The sequence below is a fragment of the Semicossyphus pulcher genome, unplaced genomic scaffold (assembly GCF_022749685.1).
Source record: "Semicossyphus pulcher isolate SPU_LCO1_2020_fin unplaced genomic scaffold, fSemPul1.0.p SCAF_28, whole genome shotgun sequence".
Taxonomy (NCBI): Eukaryota; Metazoa; Chordata; class Actinopteri; order Labriformes; family Labridae; genus Semicossyphus; species Semicossyphus pulcher.
Window position 1 is genome coordinate 2,913,354 of NW_027211702.1, and position 27,977 is coordinate 2,941,330.

The 27,977-nt window shown below is 41.2% G+C and overlaps 3 protein-coding genes across 3 annotated transcripts in view; 2 read left to right on the forward strand and 1 right to left on the reverse strand.

Moving 5' to 3' along the window:
• Nucleotides 1-1,427: 1,427 nt before the first annotated feature.
• alad (aminolevulinate dehydratase) lies at nucleotides 1,428-8,741 on the reverse strand. The gene is made up of 12 exons (XM_069677238.1): nucleotides 8,688-8,741; nucleotides 7,318-7,443; nucleotides 7,034-7,084; nucleotides 6,461-6,557; nucleotides 5,061-5,196; nucleotides 4,875-4,958; nucleotides 4,503-4,591; nucleotides 4,080-4,135; nucleotides 3,897-3,984; nucleotides 3,724-3,810; nucleotides 3,445-3,574; nucleotides 1,428-2,033 (listed from the first exon to the last, which is right to left on the reverse strand). Exons 2-12 carry the CDS (start codon nucleotides 7,434-7,436, stop codon nucleotides 1,975-1,977), a joined length of 996 nt encoding a protein of 331 aa, XP_069533339.1. The 5' UTR covers nucleotides 7,437-7,443; nucleotides 8,688-8,741; the 3' UTR covers nucleotides 1,428-1,974.
• Nucleotides 8,742-9,044: 303 nt separating this feature from the next.
• On the forward strand, nucleotides 9,045-11,807 carry tmem203 (transmembrane protein 203). The gene is made up of 2 exons (XM_069677287.1): nucleotides 9,045-9,122; nucleotides 9,597-11,807. The coding sequence occupies exon 2, from the start codon at nucleotides 9,861-9,863 to the stop codon at nucleotides 10,275-10,277; it is 417 nt and encodes a 138-aa protein (XP_069533388.1). The 5' UTR covers nucleotides 9,045-9,122; nucleotides 9,597-9,860; the 3' UTR covers nucleotides 10,278-11,807.
• Nucleotides 11,808-13,346: 1,539 nt separating this feature from the next.
• tprn (taperin) overlaps nucleotides 13,347-27,977 on the forward strand; it is a 29,241-nt gene continuing 14,610 nt past the window's right edge. Inside the window, exon 1 of the mRNA XM_069677306.1 lies at nucleotides 13,347-15,697. Coding sequence (XP_069533407.1) covers nucleotides 13,529-15,697 — 2,169 coding nt within the window. The 5' untranslated portion in view covers nucleotides 13,347-13,528. The remainder of the gene's footprint in view (nucleotides 15,698-27,977) is intronic.

A 27,977-nucleotide genomic window follows, 5' to 3' on the forward strand; every position in this document is an offset into this window, starting at 1 on the left:
TTTAATTGTACGTTCAGCTGAAACATTGCTCAAATCTCCGTGAAGATCTGAACGGATGCTTGTTACGACATGAGGACACACTCTTCAGTTTGCAGTGACATGAAGCCAATTAAAAGGCACCATTAGTCTACTACAGTCATCACTTTTCACCCACACAGCAGCACCTTCAATTAGACCTTCGTGGTTCTTTGTTTTGGAGCTTTTCAGGAGCAGCTCGGGTGTCTGCAGTCAGTCAGGAGACTTTCACTGTAAAAACATCCACCTTATAAGTTGTTCAGTTATTAATTCACACAGACATCTTCCAGATGAGTGAGTTCATCGCTCTACTAGATACAAAAAATGACCCTATTAAAAAAAAGAAATTACACTTGTTGCTGTGGAAACAGATATATATTTTGCCACAGTTTGTTAAATTATTTTTCATTGTTTGAAGGAACCAGGTCTTGAGTTTCAGTTTATTATAATAAAAAATTGTACATTAAATTGCACTTACTTGTCTTATAGTAGAATATTATTACATTAATGTACTTAAAATACACATTTTTTGACCTACTACTTATTAATAGTTACAAAGAACTACTTTACTTTCTAAGTCCTCCTCTGATTGTCCCTTATTGCTTTTATTTATTTACTTACTTATTCATTTTTTATTTGTCTTACTCTTCCAAATCTTTTGTCTGTTTTTAATTCCTCTGATGTGATGTTGTCTTTTATTCTTTTATTTATATCTTTATTTGTATTGCTTAAACTGTCTTTTGAGATCTGCCTGTTTAATCACTTATATTCCCTTTACAGTATTTGTTTTATTATTCTTGCTGACCTTCTGCGTTTGCATTGTGTTCTTGCCTTTTGTTGAATTTTCTAGACTTCTGTCCATTCTGTTATCTTCTCAAGGTCCTGCCTTTGCTTTGTCTGTCAAGGCACTTAGTAAACACCTTTTTTTACAGGTGCTATACAAAAGTTATTACTTATTTCTTTTTTCAACACAATAGCTCCATATCAAAAATAAAAGAAATGTAACTACGAGTTTTTAAGTTAAGTTTTTTATAATAGTGGACTTTGTATGTGCACTTTGGGTACAACTATTAATATACAAGATATATTTTCCCAAAATAAATAGTACCAGAGTTCCAACCATACCTGAAAGAGTAACTTCCGCAAAATAAATCCTATTTCAAATGTTTATATAAGTCACAGTGTATTTAAATTCAAGAAGTTGTCACATATAATGTTCAATGTAAAGGTGAATGAATGAAACAGACATCTTTAGACCTTTAAATTTGTACTCCCTGCACATAATTGATACTCTTACTTTTTTATCTTATCCAAACTAGCAGACCTAAAATCCTATTTAAGAGTAGATTTTTGGTTGGGGCTCATAAGCTGACATCCATCCACCTCAAGTAACACAAACACTCTTGTGGCTCTGGTTGAATGTCTTTATTTTCTCCAGTCGATAAGAGCTTATTAGGTGATAACAGTGCTAAAGCAGCAGCCACATGTATATCAGAAATTTGGGTGGCAACAATTCATACAAATATACATTCCATAATCACATTAGTCAAGGGAGATGACTGACTTAAATAAATGCTGTTCCCAACGACCCCCACACAGGAGACACTACCTGTTAGAAAACACCAACAAGATTGTCTAACTCTACATTCTTAGTGTTCAGCCCCACCTTAGCCCTTAAAAAGCATCAACAGAAAATATCTCTTGGCTGTATCACGCTATAATAAAAAATAATTGCAGATAGACATGGGCACCTTGCTATAATAGCCTTTATCTGAAAACTGAACAGATAAAGTCAAATAAGGCCTAAACACAAAGTAGTTTCTTCTTCTTTTCATACCTTTCATTCCCGTAGTGCTGATTGTTAGCATGACTGAGTCAACAGCAGGTTTGTACTTTAAAAGTCTGTCTGTTGGTCTGTCTGTAGGTCCACTCATCCTTTGGCTTCTGATGTTTTGTTCTTCACTCCTTCAGCCAGCTGAGCAGCTGAGGGGTATAATAGGTGATGATGATGTCAGCACCTGTAACACAGGGAGAGGAAAAACTATTATCATCAAGTCAGATTCAGTCCACATCCACAGATACCTTTTTCAAGGATTACCGTAAAATGTAGTGTATAAGACACACTTTTAATCCTTTCTTTTAATCTAAAACGTGGGCTGCGTCTTATATACCCGGTATACCGGTATCACTGGTGTGACCAATATACCAGTATGAAATGCATAGAGAGAGATTTTATTGTGTTACGGGATTTTACCGAGACGCTATAATCTAGCTAATGCTTCGTCACAGACTTGCGCCGTCATGATTGTCAGTTCAGCCGCAACCCTGGCAACAATCAACGTTTCCTGTAGGCTGAGTTCAACTACTGCACCGGCAGCTAGCAGGATTGCAAACTTGACATGGTGAAAACAGATGGTAGGCTGTAAATTTGTTTGTTTTGAATGTGTTTTAAATGAAAATAAATTGAAATAGTGTTAAAATAACTTTGTATACATGTTTTTATTAAAGATAGAATTTCAAAGATTTTTATGTAAATAAATGTATGTTAAGTCGCTATCTGTTGCCGACTGAGGTAACACAATGGTGATTGAGCCTATGGCCCACTGATGAAAGCCTTTACATTTGCAGTATTACAGACTGGGTGTCTGTGTGTGACAAAATCACAAGCGGCGCGTTAGTGACGCGTAGGGGAAGCTAAGCGGATGCTTTTCAGGTCTCTGCAAGCATTGCGAGTAAACAGTAATCTAGTATGGCTGAACCAACAAAGAAAAGATGGATGACTACAGATACAACTTCAAAAATAAGTGAAAATCCAAAGAAAAAGAAACAAATTCGACACTCAGATGAAGGCAAACAGTATAAAAAAGAAAGCGACCGTCAGTGAGGAAAATCAAGAGTTACAACTGGAGCCAACCGTGGATGCCTGGTTATCTGGGACTTATGTGCCCACAATAGCCTTTTATCGCCATAAGGTGCCGCCAACTTTGAGATTATCACTTTAATAAATAGCTACAAAAAACCTTTTACCCTCCGGGATACCCCCAAAACAGACTGCGTCTTATATTAAGATGCGACTTACATTCAGGATTTTACCATAGGTCTTATCAGGTGTTATTCCCAGAAAGAAAATACACAACATCAGCCTTGACTTTAAGAGGTTAATTCAACATGAATAACTCATAAAATGCTGTTTCAAAATAAAATGTGTTATTCATTAAGTGATTGGGCAGGGTATGGAGGTATGACCTCACTTATTTACTTACAAGTGACAGAGTGACAAGTTTTGCAGTGTGACCAGGTTGCCATAACTATTTTTCCTCAAAAGTTTTTAAATGCAAAACCAGTGTTTCAATTTATCTTATCTTAAGATAAGTTAAGTTGTAGACACAGTCTCTGTTCAGATTATATGTGCAATAATTCCCCTCTCACCTGCCCTGCGGAAGGCGGTCATGGCCTCCATCACAGCGGCCCGCAGTTCAAACGCTCCGGCCTGTGCTCCATGCCACATCATGGCAAACTCTCCCGACACGTTGTACACCGCCAGCGGGTGAGTGGGGAACTGAAGAGAGACATGTGGGTAACACACATATTATTTACAAAGTGGACACTTTCCCCGAAAGGAAGGATAGCATTTCAAAATTATTTTTTTGCTGCTTTTCATTGCTGCAGCTTTGTTCCTCATTGACCATAACTGATTCAGTAACAGACCTTGTCCTTGACTTCTCGCACAATGTCGAGGTAGGGCAGACCTGGTTTCACCATCAGCATATCAGCTCCCTCTCTCACATCTCGCTCCTGCAGCACAGAGCAACGGTCAGATCTCCTAAAACTGCCTCCATTAAACACCTGTAACCCAAATGTTCACACACAAATCCACTTACGACAGCCCGAATGGCGAGTCCTCTCGCTCCAGGGGGCAGCTGATAGCAGCGTCTGTCCCCAAACGCAGGTTTGGACTGTGCAGCATCTCTGTAGACAAACACAGCAGGGAGCCTGAGTGAAGTCTCACTTCAAAGAGCTGTTTCTCTGATCTGCTTACACCTGACTCTGCAGCACTTACTTACCGGAAAGGACCATAGTAACAGGAGGCAAACTTTGCACTGTAGCTCAGCACTGAAGCCTGGAGAAGGAAACAGACAAGAATGCGAAGAAACTACTTTTAAAAACATCTTGTTACATAAGTATACGCCCTTTATAACAATTCTAAATATACTAAATTTTTCTCATTATAAACAAATCCAATGAAAAGACCAAAACCAAGAATAAATTGATTCATCTAACAAGTATTGTGTGTCTAGAAGAAGGAGAAGAAGAAGTAGCAGCCTGGAGCTAGAAGTCACATACAGGGTAGAAAAACACATTGTGAGATTCTGTCTTTTCATGGGATACGTTAACTGAAAAACATAGAATGAAAAATGACTTGATAGTTTCTGCCCATATCTGCACATGTATCTTTATTCAAACAGCAGGGATTTGTAGTCCTTTACCTTGTTTCCCAAACCATTGGATATCAGGGCTTGCTTTATGGCTCTGACTCTTCCATCCATCATATCAGACGGAGCGATGATGTGACAGCCTGCAGAACAACACATGACCAAGACAAAATGAGTATGGACGCACAGATATAATGTCATTCATTGCCAGATGGAGACCACTTTTATCAATTTGATTTGTATAGGGAGCATAAATAACAATTTTATATAAGAGCTGAAGCGCCATGTTTTTTCCTTGATTTCTAGCTACACAGCGAATTTAAGTCACACAAATACATTGTTTGAAAGTTGCTTGTATAGTCCTTGGCTCACTGAGGAGAAGAAAAGACGGAGCTTATTGCGTAACATTTGAGAAACAAGATTTACCAGCTCTTGCGTAGGACAGTGCTACTTCTGCCAAGCGTAGACAGCTGGCGTCATTGTTTAGAGTACCGTCATCATTCAGGATACCTGCAGGGGGAAACAAAAAAAAGATAAAAACATCAAAATCTGTGCTACTTTCTCTCATTTACGTTGCTTTTAAATGACATTTACAGGTGATTTGCCACTGACCGCAGTGTCCATGTGATGTGTAGGGACACAAGCAGACATCACATGCCACCAGCAGATCTGGGAACAAAGACCTGATCTTCTTTACTGCCAGGACAGCCGGCGTGTCGTCTGTGTCGGCACCTGAACCCCTGTCGTCCTACCAGGAAGAGATGAGAAGTAACAATGTGTTTAAGTGAAAAGAAACAGGTTTGCAGATAATCAGACTTTTTTTTCTCCCATCAATATATTTATTGAATTTTTGTTTTACAGAAATAGAAATATAAAACAACAGAAACAATACAATCAAAAACACAAGGTACATTCAATAAAGGCACTTGAGTCCATGAGACTCCACCCAAATATTACAGAGCAATCTTTCCAGTTTGTGGCTTATGACTGTGATCATACAGAGGGTGTAATTACGCTACTCCAGGCTCGTTCATTAAATGAGATGTTCTTAATATATTGAATATAACATCCCCACACTTTCTAAAACAATTCTTGTTTATCTTTAAGAGTATGTTATTCTTTCCAAAGGTAAACACAAGGATAATTCTTTAAACCATTGGGCAATGCTCGCTTTATCAATCATTTTCCATGTTAAAGCTATCACTCTTTTTGCTTGTAATAAACACATGTTCATAACGATTTATATCATGCCCGTCAGGGTATAAGGCCAGCAAAAAAAAAAACTTTGGTTCTAGCACTAGTCTATTTGACAAGATCTGACTGTTACTCTAACCTCTTCCCAAAATTCCCTTAATTTTTTACATAGCCATAAACAATGGAACAGTGTACTCTGTATCTTCTCCACACCTGTTGCAGATGTCTGGAATATGTGTGTTAAATAAATATATTAAATATGAGTTTTTCTGGTGTGATATACACTCTCATTAGATAATTATATTGCAGAATTTTAACACGTGTATTAGCCGTTTGTGTTTGGGCCACCTTACATGCATTCCTCCACTGTTCCGCTGTTAATTCCTCCTGTCAATCAACTTTCCATGCATTTAGTTTATGGACAGATGATTCAGGAGAAGAAGACACCAATAAGTCATATTTGTCAGATATAATACCCTTTCCAAAGGAATCTTTAATTAGAATTTTCTCTGACAGCCATAACTTTACTATATGACCAAAGGTCATCATACTTTTAGTCGTATAGCTAATCTTCATATTGTTAATTCATTACTTACAAGACTGGAAGTGTTACTCTCAAGCTGCGAGTTAAACTCACAGGGTCTGGGTGAATTAAAAAGCTGCACATTTGCCCATTTTAATTGACATATGAAAAGATGATTATTAAATTACCTCTACTGGCACACAGGCACTCAGTCCTTCAACTGTTTCATCCATAGTGCTACAAAAAATGATTGACAAAAAAAGCAGATATGTATAAAGAATAAAGCATTACATACCTTCTCTATTTTCGCAGGGACCCCAAAAATCAGCACACACTTCAAGCCGTTCTCCACAAGTGGCTTCAACATGCCCTCCAGTTTGTTAACTCCATATCTGTTAATGGAAATACAATATGAACATAGTGTGAAAACACAAAAGGGCCAAAGTCATAGAATGTCAATGAACATAGTGCGACTTATAAAAGTTTATTGAAGAGAAAAAGGGACTAAATATCTCAGAAACATTACATTATTGCATTTTTTTGACTTTGCATTTAGTTTTCTTTTTTGTTGAGGTCCAACAAAGGTCTAACGGATTCTTGTCTTATCTTGGTCATGTGCCACTGTTTGGCTCTGGGTCCACCCTGCTTTTATCTGAAGACAACACCCTGCATGGGTTCACAGCTGCAGGGGGAGACTTTGCTCTCATCATATGATTTTTGTTTGAGTGAACACAAAAATATTAGAACACAGGCAAGTTCTGTAAGTGACCCAGTAAAACAGATGCTTTGTTCTAGTTGTAAAGAGTTTTAACCTGATAGTTTGCAGGTCTCAGATGGCTATGACAGGATGAATTGCTTTGACTCTTACCTGGCCTGTCCCGGCAGGCTGCCAATGGGCTCCACTGCATCTGCACTGTCTCTGTAGCAGAGAGTGACAAAAACCAAGATTATTATGGTGAGATTACACAACAACATGACTTGTATCCATCATAGATACCAATGTATAAATAGTCATTGGTATGCATAGTCATTTCACAGTTGCAGACCTTTGACCTCTGCCACAGCGGTTAAACTCCTCTACCCTTTTATAAATGCCTCTTTATGTGATGGCAACGTGCATTCATTGGTAGGAAACAGAGAAATTTCATTTACGTGACGAAGACGGGGTAGATGAGATTGTCAGGTCTTAAGTCTGCAACGCAGGTCTGCCAGTATCTGAGCGTTGGGTGGAAATAGCCACTGTGGAGGATTGACTCCGCTGGTGTCTGCATCTTTGCCCTTAAACAGAGAGACCATGAGTGATGAAAAAAAGTAACACAGGGAACAGATTGGGTTCTGTTTTGTCTTTGGTTCACAAGCAGAGCCAAAACAGCGCTCTCCCACCGAGCTCAGTCACCGTTAAAACTGACCAAGCATGCGTGACGCTGCTTCTCTAAACAGCAGCTTACTTGTCTCTTGCTTCTAAATAAGCAGGTGGCAAGTTTGCAAACCCTGTTAAATATGGATCTTGACTCCCAATGGAAGGTATTTCAATATTTTTTCTGCATGCACTTGCATTTTTTGAGCTACCATGACTTCTTTTATCCTCATTTGTTCACACCTGGGCAAAGATAACATAGAAATTTTGAGACATTATTTGCAGGAGACCATAAGACTGAGAAATTGACTTTGCTTACTCAATTTATCAAGGCTATCAATGATATGTTTTCATGTCAACAGCTTGATCTCATGTTATTTATAACAGAACATCAGTTTAACTATCTTATCTGTTTTTCTTGGTAAACATTGTCAAATGAACTTTATCCAACATAAATCTTGCCGATGGATAAAATCTACCTGAAGTAGCAGAGAGCTAGTCACATCCGCATTCACTTGGCGGGTCACAGTTAAAACATACATTATTTAGATTTAAGACTAAAAGAAAGTACATAATAATAAGCAAATTTATTTCATTATTTCAGACACATAGGTCCAGATCAAAACACAATACATCCAATAAAAGACAAAGACGACAGAGGGATAAAGCCAGGAATAAAATCATTACAGTTCATTAAAGTTTCTATGCTGATGTGGACATAAGTCCACATCAGCATAAAATGCATCATAATTATAATAAAAATAGACAACAATGACAGCGTTAATGCGCTGAATCATTTAATGCTATTCTCACTGTAATCTAATACCTTGCAGAATCATATAACCTCAGATATGAAGCAGCTATAAAAGCCAAACTGCAACTTAAAGATGACAGGGCATTTCTGTTACATAGTAGTGAGATTAAATTCAACATAGCACATACTACAGATCGCCGCTGAAACTGTATTTTTAAGCATTCCTACCGCAAGGTTGCTTTTGAACTAGTAAGCGTTACTGTTAACATTAGCCTACAACATGTCATTTTGTCACCTTGCCTGTTACAACCTGCTGCAACATCATAGAAACTAATGTCATAATACTGAGAGATTACAACCCAAAAACATGAATAAACACTTTATGTAAAACGTTAAAGCCAATGTACTTACTTGTGACGGTCAGTTACCGACTTCTCCACACGTTCAGTGCAGTGCACTACTGTCAATGGCTAGGGCAGTTGTTTCTTCTTTGAGTTTGACTGAATGTTCGCGGGCAACATTTCGATGTGCTACCTCCACCTAGCGGCTGGAGTCTTGTTTATATTAAGCCGGACCTATAGATCGCATCATACCAAATGGAAAATATTATTAAAATGTTATTATTATATCTAAATGAATGCATACAGTTTTCCATATTGTTACAAGTGAAACTGTTTGACTGCGAAAAAAATTGCAAATTAACCAAACCATAGTCTTTTCGGCCACCGTACATTCCATGTTCTCGCGATATTTCTCAGAAGGGGAGAAAGAAAAGCCAAAGCTACGATGCTAACGGCTTATTAGTTTCGCACCTGGCTAGATGGAAATCGCCTGACACGTATTAGGGTAAATTTATGTGTTCTCATAGTGAAATACTTTTATTATATGATTACATCTGCGCTACTTTGGTAATTCGACTGGCTGTAACATCTCTGACTATCTGTTGTTAGCTTACATTGCTAGTACAAGGCTCGGCTACTGTCTTTACAATCGTTTAAATTGAAGCTCGAACTGACATAGTACGCTAATATTACAGTGTGTCATCCACCAGTGCCAGACGGTATCTAACAGATGCTAATCAAACTAAAGGTTTAACTGACAGTGTAATAAAATAATTGAGAACCATAGCTAAAATCACTGTCTACTAACGTTGTCTTCACTAGCTGTTTCTGGCTGCAGTAAGAATCGATTCGGGCCCTGTCTACTTTTAGTCACAGGCTGTGTGTGGGTGTGTGCCGATATGTTTTCTCCATTATTTCTGTCAGGTGTAGCATACTGTATCCTTTTCTCTAATGTTATGCTTTCTCTATTATACATTAGGAAGGGTTTCCAGAGAGGCTGAGACTGGGAGCACTTCCTGCAGTCACTCCCCCAAATATCCTCCTTGGGGTGGATTTGAAGATGTAGTCAAGATTGCAGTGGAACATCTCTGCAGTACCCCACCATTCCTGCGTGGACATAATCAGTGACCTTATCTTCACCCTAAATCTGGAGCACTTTGACCCCTAATCAGGGCTGCCTAGTGCATGACTCCGCCGTCCTCAGTCATTCCGTCCTTGGTTGAAGACCCTGCTGCACTGAGCCATGTTGTTCTCCCTCAGGGAACTGGTCCAGTGGTTGGGCTTTGCCACCTTTGAACTCTTCCTTCACTTGCTCGCTTTGCTGGTCTTCAGCATGCTGGTTGCTCTGCGAGCTGACATGTTGACCCCCTCACTAAGCTGGTGGCTGGTATTCGTCCCACTGTTTGCTGCCGATGGCCTCAGCACCTACTTCACAGCCATTGTGTCCATCCGTCTTTACCAGGAGAATGAGAAGCGTCTTGCAGTGCTGCGGCTCCTCTGGGTGCTGACGGTGCTCAGCTTGAAGCTGGTGTGCGAGGTGCTGCTGTGCCAGAAGCTGGCTGAGCAAGAGCAAGCCAGAGACCTGTGGTTTGGCCTCATCGTGTCACCGCTGTTTATCCTGCTGCAGCTGCTGATGATACGAGCGTGCCGTGTCAACTGAGAGGAAGCAGTTATTGGCTGTGCTTTCACATCACCCACAACACAGGAACAGAGCAATGTCCACCTGCCATTAGAGATTTAAAGCATAACAATGGTGTACTTTTCTTTTGGCTCATTGCCACCTTTTTTTCAAAGTGATGTGAGATATTCTAGCAAATTTTCCAGTTCTACCAGAATCGCGGTTAATCCAATTTTTTTCTAGGAGCTTCATAATAAACATAATTTTGCACTGCTAGCTAGAGTTTCATTGCAGTATTTTAAAAAGCAGCATACACACTCCTTTGTGTGTTGCTGAATTCTGAAATACCTATTTTAGCCAAAAGTATGGTTATATAATGGTCCAGACACATTTATGTACTTTTGCGGGGGCTATTTTCACTTGTATTGACCTGTTGGGTCAAACAAGGGGAAATCTCTCTGCTACAGAATATGTTCATATTTAAGACACTAGTATGCTTCCATCTTGTGGCAACAGATGTGGGGGAATGCCCTCCACAAAGTCAGTTTAACGTGGAAGAACTTGACTAGCCTGCACAGATTCCAGGCCTCAACGCTTTTTGGATAAACTGTAATAGAAACTTTGTGCCAGGCTTTATTCCCCAACATCAGTGTTAAATGCCTTGTGGCTGAATTGGAGTACATTTTTGCAGTCATTCCATAAAAGTAGAAGTTTTTATGGTATTTTGTTATCAACCATTGATTTTATTAAGAATGGTTTGGTACACATATACTTAGGTCATGTTGTTGGACATATTTTGAGGTACCCACTGCTACAGTGAACCTTTAGTTGATTCTGAAGACTCACTTGAAGTAAATTGTAAATAGACAATGACACTAATTAATTAATTAATTGTTGTCCTATTTGTATTCATCAGGATGGTCTATGGCTGCAAGTGGGAACGTTTCAGAGCAGTAAATTTTTATGTGGGACATAGTGTGCCTTTACATTGTTCAATCAATGGTAGACAATGAGCCATAAGAAAACTTTATACCAGAGTTATGTTTTAATGCACATGTACATGAAACACATGTAAATTTAAAGAGCTGGCAAAACCCAAAGGCTGTACTGCCCGGGGCACCTTTTAGGGCAACCATCATGGTTCAGAGAGCTGAAGAAGTTGCTGCAGCTTTGTTGCTTTTTTCATAGAGGAAGACACTACTGCCAGCAGAATTTAGTTAGGTTTATTATCTTGTGTCTTACTTTGTTGCCTGTTTCTGGAAGTGTTGCATACACAATTCCCACCCTCCCACGTTGCCTGAAAGGAAGAAGCTGCTCCTGAAAGGTCAGCCTTCAGTCTCACCTCAGTGTTTAGGAACTGAATGTGATTTAAACAAGCAGTCAATAGTGTGCACATATGTTCCTTCAATATTGCTGTTTATTTGTACAATATGTAATGTATTTGACCCGTGTTCGATTCTACCTTGTGTATGTACTGCATGTATTTAAGGCCTCATTTAAGGAAATTCCCCATGTGAAATTCTGTGTAAAATGTATATGTTGATTTTTTTTTTTTTTTTTTTTTTAAAGAAATTCACCAAATCTTATTTATGTTCTGCTTATGACACCCTTAGTGTCATGTTATCTGTATATATATGTAAATAAATCATCAATATTTAATCTCTGTTGTCTGATGAATATATTTACAGGGTTGGTTTAGGTCTCCCTGGCCACAAGGAGGCGCTGTTGGGCTTTTGTATGGGCGTGGCATACAGAAAGTAAAGGACCATATACAATATATAAATGTTGAAATCATGTAGTGGCCAAATCATGCTTCTTCAATATTTCCTGCTTGTGTTTCACAACAGATTTAGCAAGTGGGAAATTCCTGTTTTAAGACTTCAGTAAGATAAACAAAATTAGCTTATTAGTTATCCGTAGGGTTAGGGTTAGGGTTAGACAGCCAGCAGTATTGCTGCATGTATACATGTTCAGTGTCAAACCAGTGGGATTTAATACTTTCTCCGTGTGTTCATACATCAACACTGTCAAATTTCAAAACTAGTAAAATGGTTACCCTTGAGGAAATGGTGATAGAATGAAAAACCATTTAAATTACCACTCAGGTTCACAGATATGACCCATGAAGAGACCTTGACTGCATAAATTGATCTATAATTTCCATCAAGACAAATTTGGAGAGCAAACAGGTACATTGATTTCTGTATCTATAACGCCTTTGATTGTTTTCTTTCACTGTGGTTGTCCGCCTTGATGTTCTTAATGATGGTTCAGTGATAAATGTTTGATGAGGTACAGTAATCTGTTGTAGTACTAAAGAATAGCCCTCTTAGTGCTGATTCATGTGCAGCAGGGTTCTCAGCTCATGTGTTTACCGCAGCCGGATTATCGACAGGTGGCATCACCGGCAAATGCTGAATAAACAGTCGTCAGCCTTCATCCGGTATCGGCTATATCCTATTTATCACACCCGAGATACACAACAAAAACAACTCAGGGTAACAAGTCGTATACTGCAACAGTAGTTCAGAAATACGACAAAATACGATGGACCTGAAACATTATTGGAAAACCATAATTAGTCCTTAGAATAAAGCCCAGAGAATGCACTCTTCAGCAGGCTACATAGATTTAATAAAGACACATTAAAGTATTACGAGGGATTCACAATAGCATAATAAAGATATTCAGTACATTTGTATTGCGGAAGACAGAACTTTCAAATCAAATGACTCATCTCAATCATATGACTGTGGTCAAATAATATGTAGTTCTTATGGTTTTAAAAATTGAACGAAGCAATAATAGTGCAAACGATATTGACAACAAATGAAGACAAATGCACCAGTGCCGTAATAAAGTCATTTAAAAAAGGGAGGAGCGGGCTGAACCTGAACGCAACACATTTGATTGACAGGCCTTCCTTGCCCAGTCAACAATAGAAACGGGAGTGGTTTGCGTCAATGAGCGACGTTATACAGAGAAGGAGGGGGCGTGTCTGTCTGACATAACGACCAATCTGGTAGCAGATGGGACTGCCGAATACGCTCGTGCAGCCGCGGAGGGGCGGGGCCGCGTTCAGGGGCTGTGTGGACAGAGGGAGCCAGACAGTGAGATAGCAGAGGGAGAGGAGAGAGAAAAAAGAGACGGTAGGGATGTTTGTGAGCGTGCGGTAACCGTTGCTGCAGGTACAGTCAGATCCGGACACAGGTTTTATAGCGGCACCGGACCGCGGCAAAATCGCCTCAGGGCCTGCCTCTCTCCTCTTCATCCCCTCCAAACAACCCTCCGCAATGTCTGGCGGAGGAGAGGTACGCGTCCTACGCCAAGAGGCCGGGCAAGAGAGCCCGAGGATGCCGGCCTGGAAGCGAGAGATCCTGGAGAGGAGGAAAGCGAAGGGCGGGGGGTCTGGGGGAGCCGGTTCGGTGGAGACAAGCCCCGGTGGTGCGGCCCCGCAGCGGGTTAACGGTGAGCTGACGGGAAATGTTAACGGCAGCAGCAGCAGCAGCAGCAGCGCACCCAAGAGTGACAGCGGACCGAGCGGCGGGTCCGGGCGGAACTACACCATCACCACAGCCAGCCAACATTTCCCAAACAACAAAGAGACACGGCCGCCGGCCCCAGAGAGGACGTTTTCGAGGGAGGACGAGAGACAAGAGAGCCTAGTGCTACAGGAAAGCCTGGGCCCGCTGGAGGAGAACCCATTCATCAAGCTGGAGAAGGAGCGGAGGAGGCGACAGGACCGAGAAAACTCCGCTCGTCCGGTGCAGCACATCCTGGAGCTGTATGGCAGCGTACCTGGTATACGGACTATCCGCGCAGAGAATATTATCATAATTGAGTCGGACCCGGATTACTTTCCGGAAGCTGGAGGGTTAAAAACCGGGTCCCAATGGCAGCAAAACGGTGTTAGTAGTTATAGCTCTCTGAATGACCTCCTGGACCGGAGAGGGAGTGCTGTTACTGAGATAAGAGCCAAGGAAGTGGTAATTTATGACACCACGTTAAGCAAGAGCGAGGAGAACTTGAGCACCCTAGGCCGCCCTGATCATGAGGTCTCTTCATATGAGACAGGTCAGGGACAAGGCAGGGTTAGCCGGATGCTGCAGAAGTTTGACAGCAACTACGGGAAGCTGCAGAAGAAGTCTCACAGCACAGAGAACCTGCTGGACCTGGATTGTAGTGCCAGCAACAGGCCAAGACTCTGGTCCAAGCAACAGCCAGATCTGGTGCCAAAGCCCAGGCCGGGTCCATCGGTCAGCGGCCTGGGCAGCAGCCAGCCATCATCACCTGTCTTCCAGGGCTCTTGGTCTTCCAAACCAAAGCCACAGACTGCTGTCTCTGAGCTAGGCAGCCCTAAGCGCTCTGCTGGGCCCCCTCAGTCTGTGTCCTCCTTCCGTCAGCGGTTTGAGGAGAGCGGAGGTAGTGGCACAGCTGCCACCCCCAGAGATGAGCCAGACAGGGGACAAACCAAGCCCACCAGGGAGAGAGACTGGGAGGGCACAGAGGTACAACAACCCAAACCTAAGGTGCCATGCTCTCCGGAGACCCTTCTCGCCCGTGCCGTGTCCCCCTCAAGCCCAATCTCAAAGGTGTTGCAAACCTCACCTGACTTTGAGATCCGTCCCTCAACAAAGCCAGACCTTACCCGAATTCCTGATGGGGACCTGCAGGCACGGGCCCTTGCAAACCTGCGTCTGCAGTCCCGAAACTCCTTCCAAGTGATCCCCAAGAGGCGTCCCAGCCCGACACCGTCAAGCCCAGTAAGGTCTTCCCCCTCCCACAGAGGGGAAGGAGCGCCCACACCAGGAGTGCCAAACTCCCATGTCCCCATGCCCACTTTGACCACCTCTAAGAGAAATGAGGAGAAACTGAAGGATGAGAAGGAGGTTGAGAGACCGGGGAGGCAGTCCAAGCCTGAACCATCTCCTTCTGTTGCCACAAGTCCTGTGCCTCCTCCAATCTCAGAACCATTGTCTCCACCTCCTGCTGCAACCCTAGTTTCCTCCTCTTCACCTGTCCCGTCTTCACCCCCATCTTCACCTTCCTTCTCCCCCATTCCCTCGGACTCTCCTGCCCCATCCCCTGTCCCTTCTACCCCGTCTCTCCTGGCTCCTGAACAGCCTCCTGTGGATCAGCTGCCAGTAACAAACATAGACGACATTGAAGTGGAGCCACCTCAGCGAGTCCCTGTCCCCAGCCCCATAGTGCACAGGAAAAAGGGCAACACCTTCACTGTGGTACCTAAACGTAGGCAGGACTCAGAGGCCCAGCCGAGCTCACCTGAGCCCCAGCAGGAAGCTGAGGGTCAACCAGGATCCACGCCCCCACAGGCCCCGTACTCTCAGCTGGGCTCCCTGCTGAAGAAACGCTACCCTGCTGTGGAGGAGATCGAGGTCATCGGTGGGTACCTTTCACTGGAGAAGTCCTGCCTCTCCAAGATGGGCTCTACTGGAAAGAAGGTGAGAACAAAAATGACCCAACCTTTGTTGCTTTGTTGGCAGGTCTTACAGTAATACTTTTAAAAGTGGTCCTAAAAAATGCTCACAAAACAGCTGGTTTGAGCTTCTCAGATGTGAAGATACGCAACTTTTCTCTTTTTTATATCATCTTTGACTTAATAGCTTTGGTTTCAGATTTCTTAAGGACAAAGGAAGCCATCAAGCATCATCTACGGGATTTGTCGATGGGAATTTAGTATATTATAAATTTGTTTTTTGACATTTGAAAGACTTAACCAATAAATGACACAATCAAAAATGCACAAAACAGATTCCTCAGTACGGAAAATAATCGCATTTTGCAGCTATTACTGCAGCCTTGAATGAAAATACAAATGCCGACAATGGAGCGCCCACTTAGTAGGGATATTACTGTGTGCTTAAAATCTTATGCATAACATGCGCCAAATCTTCCCAGGGGGATCATTAAAGTTCCCTCTGATCTAAATTTAGTAGTCTAGCGTCACAGAGGAAAGGCTCTGTTACTGTTTTCTTTTCATCTCTGTGTGTCTGTTGCTTTATTGTGATTTATCCAACCCGGTGCACTCCAGTCACCTGAGCTTTTCTAAGGATTCAGGCTAGCAATTCCACTCATAGCTAATCCTCACAGTAATTTTCCTGTGTTGTGAGTGAATGTGTCTGCTACTCTAAACATCCCATCACTTGACCTGCTCTCAGGCCTGACGGATGGATTAAAAGCATGTGTTTACACAGCCACTTGGAACGACACGCAGGGCTTTTTGCCTGTGGATTGCCGTCCCACAAAGGCATGTTATTTGTCGGAGAGCGCATTATTGGGTTAGGTGGCCCTTCAAGCCTATTGACTGAACAATCTCATCAAGGCTGTATTCATTGCTCAGGATTTGGCTCAGGGATTGGGGGGCAGCTCTGACCTGTCCCAGACTCTTAGGATTTTTTTTTCTAAGATATTCCCAGGCGTGGTTTTTTAAATTATAATTAAATGATAGCAGTTTGTTTTTGGGGCATCACAGTTATCTTTCAATCATAATCAGATATCTGGTGCTTCCTTGTCCAAGGTCTTACTGCAAATTGCTTCTCTTTTATCTGTATTAGGGATTAATTAAATATCAGGGAATGTTTCCAATTAATTTGCAAATTGCTGCAGGCTGTTTTCAGATTCTGCTCTGAATCTGTCGTGCATTATTTCCGGCATGGTAGTGTTTATGTCTCCCTTGACAGCAAAGATCTCAGCTTGTGGCTTTAATTTTTCCCTTAAGTAATACATTTTGGTGGAGGTTTGGATGCTCGCTGTGTAGGGCATGTAACCACACCACTTTGTGATCTACAATGCACCACCTAGCGAGTGTTTTGGCAGCTCTTCAATATAGGCCGTTGCTCAGCCTCTTAGACTTTGGCCTGCAGTCCAGTTTCCTTGACCTGGTCTGCTGTAATCTTCTGCTCTCCAAGTAAATCCAACCACACTTTTACAAGCTGGGCAAGAAACTCAGGCCAATCGTGATTTGTCAAGTGGAAACAGTGACCGACTCATCCCCATTCAGTTTGCAGCTTTTTGACATTTGTTCTGTGCAGGGCTGGGTGTTGATGGCTCAATCATTATTTGAATGATATTGTAGAAAGGCCTGGTAATATTTCTCAAAGTAAGAGAAGCATTGTTTTGGTATTAGGACAGTTCAATCTATGAATTATCATGTTGGCATATTGGTAGTAATACGACATGTGTTACAATTGCTAGCAAACGTTTACCTATACTTAACATACATTTTCTAAAATCATGACACAGCAGCACATCTAGATCACACATTAACCAAATAGTTAATCTCCTGCTCAACACACCACATTTTCATTATATTGATATACCAATTCTACATATAAAACACTAGGTCTATCAAAACACAGCAAACCTAATGGCTAGGGGTGGGACAAAATATCAATAAGGCAATATAGCTTTGTCCTGACTCGTGCAACACGATTATTGATAGGCTGGTGCCAAATATCGATATTTTAATTTACAAATATGCGGCGCTCTAAACATATTTCCCTGCAGTCTTGACGTCACCACTTCATGTCTCCTCGCAGTGGCGCTTATGACATGAATGAGTGTAACGTAAATGGAAATTAATTGGCCGAAGTTCATGACATGATATCATGATTTATCATTATATGATTATCTTGCAATTAATCAACTATCGCAGAATTGCTGTTTTGTGATGTTGTCGTTATTGCGGGCCACTTGCCACGTGTATTGTATTACATCGTGCACTACCCTGCGATTTCCACCTCTACTAATGACCTAACCAAATGATTTTTCCCCTAATCACCAGGACATTTTTCTATCTGAGAGGACAGTAAATCATAGCAAAACATTTTTCAAAATGATAACTCTTGATTGCATTGCAAAAGCTGCCTTACTTTAAATATTACAGTTCTACAATATGAAATCCAAAGATTTTTTTTTTTATAATTCTGTTTCCTTTTACTGTAAACCAGTCTGCACTTTCTGGTTAAGTGACAAATGCGTACGTCTGGAACATCTAAAAGTGAAAGAGTCATCTTTATATACGGAGCTTACAGTAAAATAAAAAGTGATAGAATTGTTACTCTAAATACTTCACGAGCAACATGAAAATCCTGCAAGGGATAAACAAAAACTGATGAAAAATTAAATTTGATGCTATAGTAAAAAAGACAATGTAAGTTTGGTCTGTTGCACACAACCTTAATCAACTGTTTCTCAATGTTTTACTGATCTTTTCATTCAAAATTGCACATCATCTGTTTTCTTAAAACTTTTGAGCTGTTGTTGCAGATGTAGAGGCTTCATACTATATTAATGAATGTAAATATCATAACTGATATATATAAAACTGTGTTCAAACATTTGTAAAAAAGAGAAGCAAGCCCGAAGCAGTTTATGAACCTGTTTCTTGACTGCATATTGAACACAACATGGATTGTTTTATGGTCCACAGCAGACGGATGTTGAGCTAATTCTGTTTACAAATTTGAAAATGGACAAAAGCATATTAGCAATTGTAAAAAACTGTAAACCATAACAGGTCTCAGTGCTCAGAACACACTAACATCCAGAATATCACATTTTTATTGCTGCACTAGTAAACAGTTAACTTTAGACACTGATTTGTAGATGCTTTTGCAGTATTTCATCCACTTTTCTTTGTAATTCAGGGTGATATTTCTTGTATCAGTGGAAACTCTGGGATGTTGACTAAAATGTAAACAGTTCTGAAGGTTTGAGCGATCCTTGCATGCACATCCTTTGCAATGACAGATATTTAGGCTGCAGGCTTTTGTAGGTCTGACCCATGAAACCAAAGTGTTCTTATTGTGTGCACATGTTCATGTAGGCTGCCAGTGACCGCGGCCATGAGACATGAACACATCCTGTCTTTTGTCCTTGTAAACCGAACACTTTCTCCTTTTGTCTGTCTGCTCTTATGGTCATCATCAAGGCCCAGATTTTTTTTCCACCTTTTCTTTTCTGGGCAGGGCCGTGCAGGCAATTACAAAAGCATCGAGGCTCGGCCTGGCCTGTATAATTTGTGTGGAATTTTTTGTTCAGTGCCGTTTCTGTGTGAGAGCAGCCTCTGAGAATGGCCTCCGTTCAGCGTTCTGGTCTAGGATTGGGGTTTTCTTTTGAGCGCGCTTTTTCCTACAAACCGAAACCATTTTTATGAGGAACTTGGCTTCAAAAGAATGTTCCATATATACGTCAGGCCTTGAGAACTTGACCAAAACAGATCATCAACTCTTCCTTTAAATTTTTCCAAAAACATGTCACTCTTTTTTTCGCTCTCTTGCTGCATGTCTCTGATTTTAAACTTATATGAGACCTAAATTCTGGACCACATCCAACACAATCTCCTGTACTCTTTATCTCCACACAAGCACCACTCTTCTTTGTGTTTTTTTTTTTCCCTCTACCCACAGTGCACTGCTTTATTCTTGTGCGGTGATAGTTAATAAGGCTTGTCCCCTTGCTTCCAGCTTCCTGTGATCTCCTCCTCTATTGGGGAAGGAACTGTGGAAGAGCTATGTAGGTCAAGTGAGGCTTCTTGTACCGCATCACTCCCCCATTTGCATAAAATTGACTTGGGCTTTCTAGTGAAATACACAGGCCAGGATTGACACACTTTTCATTGCACTTTAAATGCTTTTTTTTGACCTGACCCAGGCAGAAAATGACAGATTGGTTCATTTCCTAGTGGTATACGACGCCACTCTTTGTGGCGGAGAGATACAGCTGGCAGAAGACACTGGAGGGCTGCAGAGTGGTTTGTTTTCAAAGTCTCTGCTCCCTTTGACTGGTTATTATGGGAAAAGGGACAGACCCATGTGTTTGTCGGCATCCACAGAGCGAGAGAGAGGGAGAGATTTTGTGTGCTTACCCACATTTTTCCAATGTTGTTTCACACGGAGGAAGCACTTTGTTTAGATTCCAGTGAGATCTTGTGGGATCATAAAAGATCATACGAGTTAGTGTGTCGCTCCATGTGGAACACAAGATGGTCTTAGTGTTTTCTGCAGTGTGTGCTGTTATTTTCATATCTTGTATGTTTTCATTGGTTAGGATTTTAAATCTCATGTAGTCTTGAGTCTTACTCACAGATCAAACAAACAACTTCTGTGCATCTAGCCTCTGAGAAAGCTGTTAATCCAACTCATGGTGCACAGTCAGAGTAACCAGCGGGGCCCAGATCGCCTGGAATAGTCGGTCTCACCACCGCCAGTGTTTTTTGCGATGGTGAAATACTCTCCCATCTATGAAATGGAACCCATCTGAAAGAGCTGTGGGGGTACATCGGACAAAAATAGTTGGGAACCGCTGTCCTCAGCAGTCAACTTTTCAGGATAAATAAACACATGCTCAATGAAGCTAGTCACTGGAATACAATCATCTTCCTCATGTTGGTCCATGCAGCACTAATGGTGCAGGCTGAAAGTCACCAAAACTGTTCAACTGTTCAAAGTTAACTGGCAATTTATGACTTCATGTTTACACCTTTTAATAAGTGAATGTGAAATAGAAAGAATATAGGACCAGAAAGTTATAAATGATAAATATTTAAGTGCAACAAAACAATAGTACTTCCTGTGGTAAGAGGAACACATTGATGCTATTTATTGATGCCATGCGTTGGTGTAACTAGAAAGTAAAAGACTGGCTGCTCTTTAATTAATAACACTTGCACAGTAAAACAAAAGCTGCAAAGAGGTGTTTTTCTCACATTGTTTTCCTCTTCACCCTTCATATCACTGCTTTTGCAGCAATGGGTTGGTGCATGAATGTGAAGGACATAAACATTTTCTTTACTGCCCTTGTGGTTAAATGTCATGCACACAGCTTAAAGCAGGTTAAAAATACTCAAACCTAAATGGCTAAAGAGCCTTCTGTAACACAGGAAGGCCACTGAAAGGGCACACTCCTTCATTTACATTGTGCGCCTGGGCTACAGGTGTGAAAGTCCATTGTGTTTAATTATTTACCACCCGGCAGACATTCCCCATCTCTCCTCCCTTACACTTCCTGAACACTTACCACCCCACCCCCTTAAAAAAAGTTTTCTTAAATAACAGCCAGACGTCCACTGTCCTGAGTGCTTTTCTTCTGTGTTGAGGCTGAAGTGAAGTGACAGGAGCAATGCTTCAGATAAGGGGTCTGCTGAAGCTGAGTAGTGTCTCCGTAGTACACTTGTTACAGTGAATTGTTAAAGCATAACTTCAGAGTAACAGCAGTTCTATGCCTATTTTGAAAGAAATCAGGTAATGCTGCCTTGTACCTGAATTAATTTAAAGATCTGTGATGTTGGCTTACACTCATTTTCCCCAAGCTCAGGGCGATGTCATGTAAACTCTGATCTGGAGTTCACCCTCCAATAAAGACATACACAAACAAAAATACACCCTCCTGAAGGCACGGGGAGTTTGGATTTGAAATACGCCGTTGTGATTCTGGGCATAAAATCATTTTCTGATTTGATTTAGAGGGTGTTGTTCAAGTACAAACAAGGCGCTAAATTACTCTATGACATTATCAGTGTAAATATTACCAGGCAGTGTTATCAATGTCTGAATTTGCTTTTGGAGACCATTTAATGAGTAATTTGATGTGTAATTTCTATATAATGGATTAATGGAAAACACTGAGGAATACTGGCCTTATAAACTTGTTCTGGCTAACATCTTAGCAGATAGTTGCTGGTTTCCTCATAAAGTCTGATGAAGTTTGATATTGTTTCTGCTTTAAGTGTATTTTGGTCTCCACCAAATCCAGAGGTTCATGTAAGACTCGTAAGCTCTGAAAGGCTCCATTATTCTCACCAGGTAGATACTAGCTTTGTCTGTCTGGTGCTGAGCATGTAATGTATTATGGGTCAAGAGCTATTTTTCCCTGAAAACAGCTAGCTGTTACGACTGATAACCAAGTAGCAGAAAGCAGTGACACTCAGCCAGACCAAAAGATTGAGCCAAAAGAGGCTAAAATGCCACTCAGCTAAGCTGTGAGTTTTTGTTAGGATGTGGGGTTACCATTCACATGCAACCACTATCAAATTCGGTCAGTCATTTGATCTGTTGGTTATAAAAAGTATAAAATAGTCCGACTTTAGAAATCATTTTTTAAAGTCTTTATATGTTGCAGTTTTTTGCATCCATATTAAGCTACTTATACAGACTCTGGATCTTCTGATGGTTTAAAGTTACCGCTGTTTCATTTTTGTTTTTTTCCCATGATGACATTGCTCTAGTTTTTGATTTATAATTGCCACTAAAAGGTTTTACAACATCTGATATCTCAATAGATAAAACTTTCTGGCTTCCTGCTTCCTCCTATCTAGATAAAAAAAAAGAGGTCAGATTGCTCTGCCTTCAGAGAAACGAGTGCTCCTCCAGCGGAAGTGAAAGCATCACTATCACCAAAATTAAAGCGGTTCAGAAACGAGACAGAGCACTTACAGTCATTTCCTCTATCTGTGTCACCTGGAGTTCATCGCTGCCTTGAGACTTGCTGCGGGTCCTGAGTGTGAGCTCAAGCGTAGATTACGATGAGGATTTTTCGCACCAAAGTCAGCAAAGTAAATACTGAATCCATGCTTTTACATGCCATACAGTGTTATTGCTGCCGACATCTGTTTCCAACAAGATAGACATAAATGTAAAGGGACTTACATGTGAAACCATGAATTTAAACTTGTGTTTGTTGCATTAACTGTATTAAATCATGGACACAGCCACCGTGACGTCACACATTGGTTTCTTGACAGTGTAAATGAAGCCTTGAGTTTGGGATTCGGCCACCGCCATGTTGGTTTTCTGGACCCGGAAGTGACCATATTTGGATGAGAGGGTGGTGCTGCAGAGGAGTGAAGGGCTGGCAAACGCCAAGTTATCAAAGCTAAACAGTCTACACCCTTGGCTGATACATTGCAGGTTGAATAAACAAGTTTAGCTTGGTATTTCAGACTCACTCATCTGGTCTTCTCATCAGTAAAAGTCCGCTGTAATCTCTTTGGGGAAAAGCCAACAACAATCCTGACTCCTATGCACTGGGTGACGAATAAATACATGTATGATAGACACTGAACAAGCTTTTGTACCAGGCTGTTAATACCTTACTACAGTAAAGTAGCTTTTTGCTGTCAGGTTAGACCATAACTCAGTTGTGTAGCTGTTGTTTGATGAAGTGACAAAGAGAAACTTTGCAGTAAAGGACGGAAGATGAAGGTGTCCTTGAGTCACAATCCCACCAGCAACTCTAAAAACATCAAACTGACTTTGTCTCTGGCAGACTGTCACCTGAGAGAGAGGCGCTTTGGTTTAGCTTTCATTATTGATATTACTCAAAATATGGTTTCCTCTTAACAGGCTTGTCATTTCTTCAGAGGGCCATGTGGCTGCAGGTTGTGGACACACGCACTCTCTCACACGCACGCATAAACACCCACATAGGAGGACAAACTCGCAGGTTTCCCACACAGCCCTGAGGCACATGTGCAACCCTACAAAGTCAGTGTAATTAGAATTCAGCCAGCAAAGCCCCACTATCATAGTCATGTTTAATTCAGTGTGTGTGTGTGTGTGTGTGTGTGTGTTTCGAGTGCATGAGTAAGAAGATGAAGAGACTAAAAGCAGAGGACGTTAGCAGACGGGGCTTTTTGAAAGTTTATAAAAAGAAACAGAGTGGGCGAGTGAAAGAAGCAGGCAGAAGCCACTGTTTTTGTAGTGCAGTGTTTTTCCACCACCTGCATCTTTCCTGGATCTGTTTGTTTGCTTGAATTCATATTTGGAAAGTAAAATCTGTAGAAAAAAAGCCACCCAGATGCGTTTGTGACTGATGAAAACATCCAGTTTTCTTCATTACAAATGCAAAGCACTGCTGGGACTCGGGGGCTGTATATGTTGCTTTTTGTGCACAATGTAAATTTTATTCAAATGCTCTCTCTGTTCGCACCTGATCGCTCCCCTTCAGTTGTTGTGTCATCTCTATAATTTGTGTTCCTGTTGACATGATCAAAAGCTGTCTATCTTCACTGCGATGTGTGTCTCCCTCTGACTGCCCGTCTCCACCTCCACTCTCCCGTTTCCATTTCTGTCACATATCCATGGCGCCTGTCGCCGGGGCAACACGAGCCACGGCCATTCTATCCTGTCATTAGGATTCCAGGATAAGAACACACACTCTGTCTGTCTCACACACTCGACGTTGTTACATCAGTGTGGATGCTGTAGATTTTGTAGCTGTTACGAGGAGCACTTTGAACCACCTGAAATGAAACTTTGTGTAATAAAGATGTTTGAATGGGTTTCCTGACGAGCAGGGTCTGTAATCAGCAAACATTAAATCAGTGTTTCTGTAGGCGGAGACCCTCACAGCTCAGCGCTCTGATGTTTAAGACAGGACTGGTTTGTTTTCATGAGGCCGGGTGCAAAGCAGGGTCAGTGATTTCAGTACGGGGTGGAAAAAGTCTCTGAACATGTTTCTGTTTTTGTTTCATTTTCTTGAGTTTGTATTTCATGTTTTCATGGATCATCTTTAGTTGTATCGTTGTGTTTTCTGGGAGGTTTTTATAAGAATCTGACAAATTCTGGATTCTCGACATTAGATTGATCAGCTAATTGTGACCATGTTCACTGTCTCATTTTAGCGTGTTAGCCTGCTAACATTTGCATACTGATTTTTTCTTCCTCAGCTAAATGAGCACAGTTAAAAACATGTTTGTTTTTTCATTCTTTCTTTTTTGGGTCTGCAGCAATGCCAGTGGTTTTGTGTGGCTGAACTTGGGCTTTAAGGGCTGTACTATGGGACACACAGCAGGGCTTCTGCTAATGCTTGTGCTAGCAAGGCAGCATGCTACCAATGCTGATAATAATCAGGTCATGTTTATCATGTACATAACTCGGTTGAGGGTGATAGCATGCTAACATTGGCTATTTAGCACTAAAAATGTTTAAACAGTTTTGAGGATCTCTTAAATATTGTTACCACAAAAACAGCGAGCAGGACATTCAAGAGCTGTAGTATAAACTTGTGAAGACTCTCTGCTGAACATAGTTTCTAAATAACCTTCAGTATATCTTTGGTGTTCCGTTTTTTTTGTCACCCATCAGTTCAATGGAATACATGTGCATTAAAAGCTTCGCTTTCTTGACAGAACTCAGATGTAAAGATTGATACCAGTTTAGTTAATTCTGTTCGTGCTCAGTGTTTATACACTCATCGGCCACTTCGTTAGGTACACCTGAAAAATCTAATGTAATCCAATACACCAGCTCAGCCATAAGATTTGCTTTTATGTTCCCTGTAATGTGCAGGCTCTTTTCTAAGCTGTCATAGAGGTGATATTTCAGCGTCAGGGTCATAGTTGGTGGTGGGGCTGTTCCGAGCTGCATTATATTCAGAGGTGTTCCTAATACTCTGGCCCCCTCATGTATGTAAACAGGGAGGACAAACAATTAGAGACACATCTCAATATAATTAAGTTTAGTACAACACCACCTTAAACTACGGCCTCAGTAATAAACATAATTGAATTTACACACTTCCGACCCTCAACAGAACAAAAGTCAACAAAAACGTAATAAAAGCAGAATCCTTGGCAGTGCTGTTGTAATGAACTGCATTAGATTGTACAGGTGTACCTAATGCAGTGGCCGGTGAGTGTATATTCAGGCCTTTTTTAGGCTAGCTTCCTTGAAGGCGTATTTTTTCCTTGTTTGACAGAAGCTAGCAGTGCCCTTCTGCTTTCTGTCTTTGTGCTAAGCTAGGTCAAACACAACCTGGAGCTCTCTCCTTACTGATTGCATTAAAAAAAACCTAATTATATTTCTTATCTTGCTCCTGGTACAACAACTAATTTGTAGCTCCCAAAATATCAGAGCAATACTTACAGGTTTTCATTTAGCAGCGTTGACAATAATCTCTTAATGTTTTTGTTTCTTAACTCGCCGAAATTAGACAACAAGCTGTTGAGCTTATTCCTCAGGTATCATTACTGTTAGAAATATAATGCCTTCAATATATGTTGCTTATGTGACATCATTTAAATGAACAGAGTATTATATTGCAATCTCTTCCAAAAACCCTCATCCTTTCAGGTCATGCTGCTTTTGTCCTGGATGTGCAAATGACCCACCTGATACGTGACATCGTTACCTTAAGCTGCCTTGAAACTGTGTCGGCCATTGATTCAACTCCGTCCCAAAGTTCACTGAAACAATGGCCTTATCACCGCCCAAATATCCTATTGACTGTTCAGCCTTTCACTATCGGTTGACGAAAGGATCAATGTGAGACGCAACCATTAGCAGTTAAACCTGTAGATTCTGCCAAATGGAGCCATTGATGATCCATTTTGAGTTGTGTGCTCAAGTTCCACATACTGACCCCTGAATACCAGAGACATCCTACAGAGCCCTGAAAGGACCTATAGATCATCATTTAAGCATGATTTCACTTCCTTAATACGAGATAAAAAAGTTGTATAAACAAAGTTGTGATCAAACGTGGATGATCCTCAGAGGATGTCCTCGATCCTGATCCCGTGCGCTGAATCAATTCCTGTCTTTTGTCCTGAATGTGGCTTTTCAGACACACCCCACCATCTACACTTTTAGGTATTATACACCCTAAAAGCTCCCACAATGACGATGTGGATTGGTAACGATCTCCACCCTGCTGGTATCACCTTACATACACTGTGTTAGCAGCTATATTTGTCTGTGCAAGCTTGTTTTTATCAGCTCTTGGATGGGGAAAAATGTTGTTCAAACAGCTCCACTGGTCTGACGCAGATCTACTTGGGGGCTTGTTGATACAAATAAGTTGGGTAAATGTGTCTCCTCCACCATCCACTTCTTATCTGTCAAATAATCCAACCCTGATAGCACTGGGAGACCTAAACACACTCACAAGGCAGCAAAGGGCAAACTATAACAGCAGTGACTCACACAGTCTGGAGACATGTCAGTATAAACACAGATTTTCACATTTTGCACTGCGAGCTGCAACCACCCACAAGCATGACAGAGTTTTTACAGTCATACCACTTGATCATAGATGGCTGTAGCACTTGAAATGCTTAAAATAAACTAATGATTTATCCTCACATGATGATAAATCTGACACCTACACAAGAGCAAGTACATTTTTGAGCTGTATCCGCTGCATGGATTACAGCCAGAGGAGTTTTCAGTAGGTGTAACTGTGGCTTTAGCTCCGCTCACTGACCTTTAACTGAGATATTCTTGGTCACTGATAGCCTGAAGGTCTGATATTTGGGTTGGAATCACTGCAACCAACAAGTTATTTTGTGTTAAGCTCATTGAAGGAAATTTGCTGCCAAGGTGTGTCTGATTGGCAGCAGGCTGCTGTTGGCACTCAGTAAAATACTCATAATGACTGATTATGTGCTAGCAGGAATGTTGACTATGCTCCACCGAGCTAATGATTTTTTAAACAAAAATCTGGCCTCAGTTTTAGTCAGGCAGAACTTCTTTTTTCTCATACAGTAGGAGAGGCTTTGTTTAATTATTTTTACCAATATGAGCTTTTAAAGTTGTGGCAATATTGTCCACAGAGGAAATCATTCTTCAGTAAAAAAAACATGAAAAGGCACGTTTAATGGTTACTGTTGCTGTATCCTCATTGCACATGTATTATACACTCTGCTGAATAATATCATAATCTACCACTGAGGGCCTATTTGAGTGATGTATTATTGTGTTTTGCAACTTAAATGTGCTT